This window comes from Perna viridis, chromosome 14 (assembly GCF_037379345.1).
Source record: "Perna viridis isolate PV_CMFRI_1.1 ecotype Kerala chromosome 14, ASM3737934v1, whole genome shotgun sequence".
In the NCBI taxonomy this organism is placed as follows: domain Eukaryota; kingdom Metazoa; phylum Mollusca; class Bivalvia; order Mytilida; family Mytilidae; genus Perna; species Perna viridis.
This window is the reverse complement of record NC_142458.1, coordinates 24,723,978-24,736,744: the sequence shown is the minus strand read 5'-3', so window position 1 is coordinate 24,736,744 and position 12,767 is coordinate 24,723,978. Positions and strand designations below refer to the sequence as shown.

General features: G+C 32.5%; 1 protein-coding gene across 2 annotated transcripts in view; it reads right to left on the bottom strand.

Moving 5' to 3' along the window:
• The window catches only part of LOC148598739 (tyrosine-protein kinase JAK2-like), a 44,305-nt gene that overhangs the window by 11,292 nt on the left and 20,246 nt on the right, over positions 1–12,767 (bottom strand). For both annotated transcript variants that reach the window (XM_088560055.1, XM_088560054.1), the window contains 6 exons: positions 11,242–11,409; positions 9,439–9,605; positions 8,710–8,905; positions 7,334–7,452; positions 4,271–4,443; positions 2,169–2,435 (listed from right to left, as the gene is read on the bottom strand). In XM_088560055.1, coding sequence (XP_088416181.1) covers positions 2,169–2,435; positions 4,271–4,443; positions 7,334–7,452; positions 8,710–8,905; positions 9,439–9,605; positions 11,242–11,409 — 1,090 coding nt within the window. The remainder of the gene's footprint in view (positions 1–2,168; positions 2,436–4,270; positions 4,444–7,333; positions 7,453–8,709; positions 8,906–9,438; positions 9,606–11,241; positions 11,410–12,767) is intronic.

Below are 12,767 nucleotides of genomic sequence, written 5' to 3'. Positions count from 1 at the left end.
CAAATCAATCTCTAGAAGTTTTGTAAATATTTAGGGAACAAAGATTTACGTAAACGATAAATTTTGTATATTAAAATTGACAGGAAGTTTATCAGCAACAGATATTCTCTCTAATTTAACAATTGTGTTGACACCTGGTCACAGTTAATTGACCATGAACGATCATGTCATGGAAGGTGTCAATCAAATGTAAATATATTATTGAGCCAATCAAAATTCTCATCGTCTGGTCAAAGGTAAACACAATTAGGGTCATGTGCACGTGGCTACATACAAGCTTCACAGCCCTATTTAACCTTGTGATACATTCAAAAACAGGCTTACCTAATAGTAGAATTAAGTTAACCCAATTAACAATGATTATCCCTTCAGGCAGTGCCTGAACACTTCGAAATGAAGAAGTAATAAAAATATGGATGACATTTGTTTACACTTTTGCCATGTGACTTTTTTGGCAGGAAAATTGGTAAACAAATAGAATGAGGATTCCCAAAATCTAATTTAGGAAATACTATTCAGATATCATATTAATTAAGCAGGGACACAATTAATGGTCCATGTTACAAAATGGTAGAAATTTTATCACTTGAAAAAAAAAAGAATCAAGTTTGTTAAAAACATAAAAAAAAATCAAATTATATTGTAAGATAAATTAGACAATACAGGATAAAGGTGAACATGTTTTAAAATCAGTTACTACATGTATATGAGAATAGTGATAGAAAGTCCTTTATAGAAATAAAACACCTGTTTCTGGAGTAGTACATTATTATTTTGCATATAAATAGTTACAAACTGCAGCTTAAAACCTGCTTCATACATGCATCAAAAATGAATCTTGGGTACATGTATGTCAAGAATGGAGAGGTTATTTTGATAAATTGACAAAGATAATTCATCAGGGGACTTAATACTGTCATATTTAAAAAAAAATATATATAATTTTTGTTGGCACCCTTTGGCTCTAATTTCTGCAAATTGGCGACAAAATATGACTGGTGGCGATTTTTCTGGCGACAGAATTTTGGAAGCCAGAGCAGCCCCTGAAATGCTGGAATTTTTGTGACAAAAATTTACGACCTACAAATTAAGCAACAATTCTGCAAACAAGAAGAAGTGTAACAGACAAAAAAAATGAAAATGCTACAACCCATCAAGTTGAAGCAGCATACCAAATTTGCCATCAAATGAAAGGTTGCTAAGATATTGGACAGACAATGCTAGACATGGACAACAGTAAACATAATGTCCAAGTTACCTACAGGTTGAGATAATACAACTTGGTTGTGCAGATCTTTGATTATCATCCAAAAACCAAAAGTATGATGGAATGACAAACAGACTGACTGACATGGACCACTATAACTGTATAAGATTTCATTCCAGTTATTTAAGAAACATATGGGCATATGCTAAAAATGTGACACACAGACAGATTGACAGACAGCCAAGATATAAACAAAATATCTCCCTGGTAAAAGAAGGTAGGTAAGTCTTAAATGTGAAGGCTTATAGGATGACCTTAATTTTTAATGCTGTTTAATATTCCAAGAAAGGTCAATAATATACAACTGACCCGTTAGCACATGGTATGCTGCTAAACTGAACTAAACTGAACTCTGAAAACTTTAATTTCATAATCGGATTTGAAAAGTGAAAGAACTTCAAAGCAAAGAATAAGTGTACTGTATGAAGTAATCTACTACAAGCATAAACAACATTCTCAAAGTGAGAAATGAAGCCTCCTGTCATGATTCATAGAGTCCAGGGATCACTATGGAAAGGATCAAGGGCTACTGGCCCTAAAAATGCCAAAAAAGGCACAAAAAGACAGGGAGATGTGGGTCAACGGCCCATTTTTGTTGTAAAATAATGCATTATTAATTTTATTAGGCCACTGTTTTATTTGAAATCACCCATTTCATGTCACAATAATGAGTCATAGACCCAGTGTGAGAAAATTCAAGAATAATCTCTGGAGTCCCATAAAATTCAGAAAGAAAAAAAGAATCACAGACTATATTCTAGAGATCATTACAAAAATAAATTAAGCATTAAGTGTTCAGTATATTGAACAATGCTGTCAAAAGATACAGTGTGTTTAAAATGAAATGAATGATAACAAACATTCAATGGGTGGCAAATAATAAATAGATTCTATGTCATACCTGCATCGTTTTTCCACTGTAGGAAAATCAGGGCGATTGGCCTCATTGAATTCCCAGCAATCCCTCATAAGTTGATAAACTTTATCTGGACATTCCTTTGGTTGTTGTAAACGTTTTCCTTTCTCCATTGTCTCAAGTATATGTGTAGCTTCATTGCAGATTCGAGGAGAATCACAATGAGTAAATGCCTCCCACATCACCACTCCAAAACTCCATACATCAGCTTTGTGAGTAAACTTCCTGTATTTCAATGCTTCTGGGGAACACCTGAAAGTTTACAATTATCTACATGAAAATCATTTAAGATATTCATGAGCATAAGCTTTGTAAAGTATTTAAGGAATGATAAGAAATTCCTGTTTATGTATACTTCTGAGGTATAAGGTGTCGCCACTACTATGATTTCAAGTCTACAGTTTACATGAATGATCTCCTTTTGATGGTATTACTCCCTTTTATAAAATATCATTTACAAATGATATTATGAAAATTACTTCAGTTTCCTAACTAAATCCTTTCTTCAATGGATATCACCTATAAGTCATGATGAAAGACTTTTAATATGCACAGGGTGGACCTTAAGCTTCCAATCTCTAGTGATTTGGACATTCTGACATTCTATACATTACCATAAAGAAGGAAAGTTTTGCCAGACGTTAAATCTGGCTAATTCCATTATAAATTCTGAAAGGTCCATGAAAATGAGAAATTAATAAATGCTTATAAAATACAACTGTAAACCTATTATTTTATTTGGTGTACTTATTTTCAATATTTTCTTGGTAAACAGAGAAGCACGAAAAAAAGTACTCACAAATAGATTTTTTTACATTTTATATAGCTAATAGTTTTTTTAAACCACAAAAATTGATACCTGCAAATATGTTCCATCGAACAGAATCAGAAAAAGGTAGCAACACGATAATTTATACTTTTACAGTATTCCCTCACAGAATGAGTTTAATATTACATTTTATCAGAAAATTGATGGGATAAAATTAATTCTGTGCTGGGCATATCATAAGGTCTGCCTGGTTTCTACATGGATAGATTGTTAATACCCTAATGATGTAATGGGAGAAATGTGTAAAATATAATCCATAGAAAAAGGGGCATGTCAGTATGGAAATTAACCAAAATAACATGTAATCATTTGCCAAAAGAAAGTATAATTTTTTAGGTATGATATACAGCAAAACCTGTCTAAATATAACTGATTTTAAACAGTAGAATTTGTTTGGTTTAGACAGATATACCATTTACCCAGATTCAAAACACATTTAAACTGATAAAAAAGGACTTATGAAAGTGTTAGGTACACACAGGTTTTTGATTTATTCCAGTTTTGGTTTATTCAGGGCCTGATTCAGAGAGAGAGAAGGATGGTTTTCATGGTTTGGTTTAGACAGGTTTTTAAGTTTATTCAGAATCTTTTCAGGCAGTTTTTGGTTTATTCAGGATCTGGTTTAGACAGGTTTTTGGTTTATTCAAGGTCTGATTAAGACAGGTTTTTGGTTTATTCAGGATCTGGTTTAGGCAGGTTTTTTGTTTATTTGGGGTTTGGTTTAGACAGGGTTTTGATTTTGATTTATTCAGAGTTTGGATTATTCAAGGTCTGATTCAGACAGGTTTTTGGTATATTTAGGACCTGGTTTAGAAGGTTTTTGGCTTATTCATGGTTTGATTTAGACAGGTTTTTGGTTTATCCTGGATCTGTTTAGGCAGGTTTTTGGTTTATACATGGTCTGGTTTAGACAAGTCTTTGGTTTACTCAGGGTCTGGTTTAGACAGGTTTAAGGTTAATTCAGGGTTTGGTTTACAGGGTTTTGGTTATAAGGATCTGGTTTAGACAGGTTTTGGTTAATTCTGGGGTGGGTTTAGACAGATTTTTAAGTTTATTCAAGATCTGGTTTCGGCAGGTTTTTGGTTTATTCAGGATCGGGTTTAGACAGGTTTTGGTTTATTCAGGGTCTAGTTTAGACAGGTTTTTGGTTTATTCAGGGTCTGGTTTAGACAGGTTTCGGTTTATTCAGGGTCTAGTTTAGACAGGTTTTTGGTTTATTCATGGTCTGGTTTAGACAGGTTTCACTTTAGTTACTCACCACCAAGCTGGAAGACTCTTATTACTGGACCTCCTGTAGTAATCCTTATCCTTATCCAGGATTTTAGACAGACCGAAATCAGATATCTTGGCCCTCAGCTTACTGGTCAATAACACATTTCTAGCAGCCAAATCACAGTGAAGAATTCTCTCTGATGCAAGGTATCCCATTCCCTGTAAAGATTCAGGAGAAACGTAAATGATGATGGCCTTGTTTTAATGGTGTAGACTACCCTTCCAGGTCTTGTACAGTTTCTTGTTACACACATTCTACTCATAGTCTGTAAGTCACTAGTTTAGTTCAGGGTAGTCTTTGGGAAGCTTGACGAAAGAACTCAGTCAGAGGATAGGTATCTCAGATTGCTGTGTCAGTGGTATGGCAATTCCTGACCGTATGTATTATGTAAGTACAAAGGTGTTCCCTACCTAACCTTAGTGAGAAACTTTGACAATTATCACCTAAATTCATTTCATCTCACATAATATTCTGATGCTTTGATAGGTTGGAAAAGACCAAATGGTTACCCCTTATAAAACTGAGTAAGATTCTTTCCACTTCAAGATTGAATGGTGTCAAAAATGTCTGAAGTTAAATTAATACTAACACCTCCTGAATCTCTCAACATGCCAATTTATCAAGTGCAATGCTAATCATTTGAATTGTTGTATTAAGTGTGTGTGTGAATTCTGTGTGAACTTTTAAACAATAAAAACAAGAAATATATTCCAGAATTTTTACAATTTTCCAATTTTTACAATTTTTCACCTGATTGTGCATCATGAGGCTATTGTGTAATGTGCATACAGGGTTTAAAATTTCTAACCTTCGACATTTCATTTACCAAGGTTCTGACCCTTTGACCAATTTAATTGACATTTCATTAAGGAATTTTGTTTTTCCTCAAGTCAACTATGAATTTCAAACACAGAACGGCAAGGGACCTTCCACTTTTGAAATTAAATTTGAACCCCTGGTGCAATTCATAAGCCCGCCTCTTGCACATCATGAACAGTGCAGTTGCAACACATCCATGGTAAGTTCTGAAAATCCCCATGAGGCAGGACAACATGTGAACGGAAATTTTTCGGGACATATTTTGCAAACTGCATTGATTTTACTGTAGTAATGTATTAATGAGACAACCACTATAGTATTAAAGGGCTTTTTTCAGTTGAACAACGTGAATGCACTGTAATAGATTGAAGTTTGTAAGCCCATTTTTTTGTGGTGGATTTCTCAAATCCAAATGAAAATTTTATGTACACTTTCCTTCATTCCATTGATTTCAATTGAAAGGGAGTCATTGTTCAGTTTTTAACTTGAGGTTTACTCCAAACAAGTTCTTTTGCCTTAACACTAGAGTCTTGGTCTATGTGAGAGAAAGATGCAAAATAATATGATGGAAATTTGAGTAACTCTTCCATTTCTTTTAACTATTGCAAACAAATCTTTTGTGAAATACACTGCACTAATGAAATTATAGAAAATGTGAAAGAAAAGGCTCCCAGAAGCTTGAATCACTCACCTGGTTAAATATCCCCTTTCAAGGACAATAAATTGAACAAGTTGTCCAACAATTTTGACTCAAGAAGACTTTAGTAGGACTTATCAAAATGATCATTTCAGCAATTGAAAGGAAAGTTTCTTTCTATCTATCATAGTTTTCAAGATATTGGCTGAAAACTGTAAAAAAAATGACATTATTCACCTTTCATGGGCAATAACTCTTAAAAGTTGTCTGACAACTTTGATCCCTTGAAGACTTCTGCAGGCCTTATAATAAGGATCATTTCAGGAATTGAAAGAATTTGGCTAAATCTAATGATTTTGGAGATAGTCGAACTTCACCTGCTCAAACTCAGACGGTTCAAACACCCGGGATTTCTTGAACACAAGTCAAAGTACCAAAATTTTCTCCTATACAATCATAATAAATAACCCTGGATTTCTCGAACTTCGATTTCTCGAAAACTTGAACTGTCTAGTTGGTCCGTTTGGTAATAAATCTCAGAGAATAACCATCACTAACTCAAACTCATCAGCCATTTTGTCACCTTGGGTAATGAAAGGTGTGAAAAACTAAAACCCTATCATTAATCAGTGTCATTTTAGTTAGTAACAGGTAATATTTAAGTCAACAGTAACTGAGTAGTTTTGATCTGAACATAAAACTGATTGAATTTTGAGAATGTTCCGACATCGGTGAAACCACAAAAGAAAATCAGATGAAAACCAATTATTGACCAATGAACTTGAACTCTGAACGTTTTCAAAAGAAAACACAGCATTTTTAATGTCCACAAATCAACATAATCTTCTGAACGCGAATGAATATATCCATGAACTAACACAACGTCGGAGGAAGTAAGCAATTTCTACCAATAAAGTCGAATTTGAACCGGCTACGAAAACATTCAGGAAATATACGAAATTCAATTTCTCGAACTTCTGATCGCTCAAACACATTTCAATGGTCCCTTGGAGTTTGAGTTTTAGAGGTTTGACTGTGTATGTGAAAAATTACCGTCTGACCCCTATGTTCTATTTTAAGTGACGGTGGCCAAGTTTTTTGACAGATCAAAAATTCCCATGTCAGTTCCATGCAGGATACCCTAAGAAACATTTATACTAAGTTTGATTCCAATTGGTCAAGTAGTGTCAGAGGAGAAGACTTTGGAAAGAAACAACATTAAAAATAGCAAAAAACGTCGAACATGGCTAAACAGATTAAAACGAAAACTTGACCACAGATGGATTTCATCATGCTGAACACTTTTACCAATGTCAGAATTTGGCTAAAATCCCCACTTCAGTTCTATGCAGGATACCCAAAGGAATAATCATACAAAGTTTGGTTCCAATTGGTCAAGTAGTGTCAGAGAAGAAGAGTTTACGACAAATGATGGCAATAGCTCACATGGCCTTCAGCAAGGTGAGCTAAAAAGAATTGAAGACTGCAGGGGAGGTAATTCATTTTGTGTAAACAATAGTAATTTCATAATTTGTTTACATACATGGTTCTATAAATTTAAGACCCTTTAAATTGACAGTATTACTACTTACAGTGGCTATGTCTTTACAGATGTCCAGGAGTTCACATATTGACAGTAATTTCTTCTTGTTTTTGGACTTTTTCAAATAATCTCTCATACATCCCATTTCAACCCATTCCATGATCAGCTCTAAAATAATGAAAAAAATGTTTAAAGATATATCCTACATTTTACATGGAGCATTCTTTTCTATCATCTTGTAAAATCATAAATAAGTACTATTTTCAATGTGGAAATAGTGTTATCTTTAAATCATTAAAAATGAATTTTGACAATAAATCGTGTATGCTTAAATAACAACCATTTTTCAAAAAGTGTTTTTCAAGGGGGAGAAACAGTACCTGAATCAATCTGTGCATATGTAATTATATAATGTATATAATTGCGATCAACCATTGATCACCAATCAGTTTCCAATCAGTCATCAATCTGTCAAACCGATCCATTAAACAGGTGATTACATCAAATGACCACTGAGTGATAATATATTATATGGATTCCATTGTTTTGTTTGTCAATTTTTACACATATTTACCAAATGCAACAGATTTAAAAATCAATTATGTACTTTTATCTTATACTTGTTTTATTTTTAACAATATACAATATGCAGATTTATAATGTCTTAAATTTTAGGTGAATTCAATATGGTATTATATTGGATTTGTTTCAATGGAAATTCTAAAATTTACAGGAACCAATCATCCATCATTTTACATAACAAAACTGCAATCAGATAGGTTACTGGTCATGGATTATTGATACGTCAGTGATTATTCAGTCAGCAGTCATCGATCCATGAAACAGTTGCACAAATTTGTTTAGGGACTGTAATTAGCAGGAAATTGTACAGAGATGTAATGAGAATTTTAGTCTTTTTAATATTACAAGAAAAAAAGTTCTAATTTCATATTTTCCAATTAGGCAGAATCGGCCTAATACACTAATTGCACGTCCTAATTTTATTGTGTACGTTTTCTCACATTTTTGTTGACTTCCATAATAATAAAAATTAGTATAATATTAAAAAAACATGAAAACTAAGAGTTAAAAAATTCAGTAATGACAGGTATGCAAATTGTATCTACAATAACTGGTTACAAAGTCATGGGACCTGTGTGTCAGTGACATCATATATATGTAGATGCTCTGAAACATGAATGACTCAAAATCATTCTGACTGAAGTGACTTATTTCGAAAATGACATATGTAGAAAGGAAGTGATTGTTTGAACTTTAAACACAAATGTACAGTGTGTCATACACATTGGTCGAGACATTACCCAACACAAAGTTATTATTTGAGTACAAACAATTCCAAACCTTATAGGCAAAACCTAGAATCATATCAAATAGAATAGACAGACAGACAAAAACATAGCTTACTGTTGTCACTTATTCCTATAAATCTAACTATATTTTCATGTTTCAGCTGAGACATGATAAGACCTTCCTTTTGGAACTCCTCGGATTCTAGTACAGATTTATACTGGCTTTCTTTCAAGGTTTTAGCCACAATATTATCAGGTTTATTATCAGCACTGTTGTATAGTGTTCCAAGTCTCACTTCACCATAATGTCCCTGAAGAAACAATAAACTTCATAGTAAGCATTCAGATTAAAGGCCAATGAACAACTGGGCTTAAATACATGTTTCTATCACCCCTGTTTAGAGTTTAAAGTGCATGAATTACACAATTTATTTTAAAAACAAAGAAAAAGTACTAGAGAAAGAAATATTGTACCAAAATTATCTTTAAAAATATCAAAGCTTTTTGTCAAAGATTGCTCTACTTCAATAAATTATAAAATGCATTTTAAAATTTAGAATTTAGTACACATACAAAATTCTAATTTTAGAGTGTAATGTACATATTTTCTGTATTTATCATATCAATAGTGTACAGGTACAAAAAGTGTATTTTTCATTGTCACATCATTCTTCATATTTTTTTCATGGAACACATTTTCTACTGTTTTGGAGGAAAATGTACCTTATCTTCCATTTTATTTTTTCATCAATAATTTCAAAAAAAATATCCTTTGAATGAATTATTGAAAGAATAGTCTTTGGGCATAATTTCAGGCTACTTAAGATATAGAAACTTGACTCACCTTGCCAAGAACTTCATCTTGTAATCTTATTCTACTACTATCAATCAAAAATTGTAAACCAATGAGTGACTTGGCATCAGGCTGAACACGGTTCATGTCAGTTACAAGTTTTCTAGAATTAGTACCCCTGTCTGTGGGTTGTATTGGTGGAATATTCACTGTAAGTCCTGAAAAGAAATATAACTGCTGAAAGCACCAGTGGTTTTTGATTCTTGTGAAATTTGAAGCATGAATAAACTTTCAAACATTAAATGATGTTAAATAAAACTGTGATCATACATTGCATTTTAAATACTATTTAGAACTGTCCTTTATAATATGTATAAGCTGAAAGTCAATCTAAATCTATACTACTGATCCAACTTCACACATATTTACATATTTTGTTCCATTTCATCTTTTTCCCTAATTTTAAATCGATCAAAAAGTTAATGGGCAATTAGGTTCAAAAGCTGATAAACAGAGTATTTATCCTACATAACAATTATGATTAAATAAAACCAATATCAGCTTAAGAAAATAATTTCCTTAACACAAGATTTTCAAATACTAGACACTTTTATCAATTTGAATTTTCCCCCCAATTTTATTTGGTTAAACTCACTGCTCTGCACTTCCTGTTTATAAATGATAAAAATAAAAATAATAGGAAGGATATTTTGACTTATAAGTGTGTTAGAATGAAAATATTCAACACATTTTATCCTTCCAGTCACATTGCTGCAAGAAATAAATTCCCTAAATGTAAATTTATTACTAAATATCTTTCAAGGCCAAAAAGGAGTCCCTCAAATCTTTAGTTGATATGAAGACCAGATCTTAATTTTATTTGCATAAATAATTGAATACTACTGAGCTAATGAATTGCAAGAAACATATTTACTTGTTATAAAACAGGTATTGAATGATATAAAAGGAATTACATTTGGAATATATTTTTGTTGTAAGTTTAGAAATAGTAGGGAAGTTCCAGTGATATACCGGTGACATCAGGTATTTTGATCCTAAAGGATCAAAAACCAAAAAAAAAAAAAAATTAAAATCTACAATAAGTCACAGATACGTGCAGTAAGCATTTGCTATAAGACAAAAAGGGCCATAACTATTGTATAGAATTGTGTCAACATTTTATATATGACAAAATGTGCCATAACTCTTGTATAGTACCGAGAAATACATTTTATGGAATAAAGCACTGTGTCAAAGACTGAGATTGATTTAACTCGTTTTTTTAATATCAACCTGACAGACAAATGCATGGGCAAATATACATAAGGATTACTATACAGCCCCTGTCTCTGTCTGGTATAAAAACACTAACTGACATACTATTCTTAATTTCAATCATACATGTATTTTATTTATACATTTCTAATCAACCACAACTTTGGGCTTGAATATTATGGCATAAACATGCATAAAACTTGTTTAAATACAAAGATTTTCAAACATGTATACATATAGTATTTGTTTAAGAATCCTGAATAAAATCTGTCATTTATTTAACACCAAAAAATTGTGTGTTTCAGGTAGCGGGAAATCCTGACACTTATTTTTTTTTAAGTTTTGACAAAAATCCTGTCTCATCAGTTCTCAAACAATGAATTAAAATTTAATTACAAAATGGAAGCAACCATTGACAACTGAGTTAAAAAGGTTACAAATGTTTTGAATAAAGCAACAGTTGAATAAATATTTTTTTGTTTAGCCACCATGAAAAAGCAACAAAATCTTTTTATTTAAGCCTATGACTATATAAAGAATGACAATCTTTTTTCAAACATTAAAACATTGTGTTCTTACTTTCAGCTGGTATATGACCACCAAGTGAGGCTCCACCACCTATATGTTCCATAACGTTAGGAATTTCTGAGGTTGTATTATGACTTGTCTGCCCATGTTCAGCCCCACTGAGTGAAGTTTGATCTAAGTATTGGATCTGTGTGTACCAGTAAGGGGTGTCTGAACTCGCTGGAACAATATTATGAATACATGGCATTATGGATAAAGGCTATTGAAAGTGAAAGTCATTTAACTATGAAAACCAATGTTTGGTTTGAGAATTTTATTTCTATTGTAACTGGAGCTAAATGGTAATGAGGGTGCTATCACATTGTTCGCAGGTTACACCGCCCCTCCTAAACATAAAATTATAAAGGGGAAATAAAACAAAGGTAAGGTATTCTTAAAAAGACAGGCCTAAGAGCAAACAAAGTTTTTTTCTATTAGCCTTATGCCATTCATAACTCAGTACCAATTTAAGGCAGATAAACAACCCACTGAAATACACCTTTTTGAAACAATTAAAGTATCCGATTTAGAATTTACTATAAAAGTAAGGCAAACACAAAGGAATGGGATCTGTTCATGTTCAACTGACCTAATGTATTTTTTTTAAATAAGGTCAATAGGCTGTGACTGCCAGGACAAACCCATGTGTAGGGATGCTTATACAAATGCATACAAAATGTGATTGACATAGCACAAGTGGTTACTAATTAAACTCACATAATTAGAAAATTTCACGTAAAAACTTGACATGTTGACTCTGACACTATAATAACAACACCTCAGTCTCATTTACAAAGACTTTTATCAAAAGTAAGACAAACAAGAGACTCCCAGGAGCCTGAATCGCTCACCTGGTAATTTTTCACCATTCAAGGGCAATAACTCTTACAAGAAGTCGTCTGACATCTTTCATCCCTAAAAACTTTTAAAGGCCTTACAATAAGGATCATTTCAGCAATTGAAAGAATTTGGCTAAACCTAAAAGTTTTGGAGATAAAATATGCCAAAAACTACTTTCGGACCTGTATGTTCTATTTTTAGAACAGCAGCCATGTTTTTTGATGGATCAATAATCCCCACTTCAGTTCTATGCAGAATACCCCATGGAACATTCATACCAATTTGGGTTTCAATGGGTCAAGTAGTATCAGACGAAAAGATTTTTGAAAGAAATAACATTAAAAATGGCAAAAATCGTTGAAAAAGGGCAGTAACTCCAACATGGCTTAACGGATTAAAACCAAATTTTGATCAGAGATAGATCTCATCATGCTAAACACTTTTACCAATGTCAAAATTTAGCTTAACACTTTTACCAATGTCAGAATTTAGCTAAACCTAACAGTTAAGGAGATACATGTGAAAAAAGTACTGTCTGACCCCTATGTTCTATTTTTAGTAATGGCAATCATGTTTTTTGTCAAATCAAAAATCCCTACATCAGTTCTATGCAGAATACCCCAAGACACATTTACACCAAGTTTAATTCTAATCTGTCAAGTAGTTTCAGAGGAGAAGAGTTTTGTATAATTGTTAAC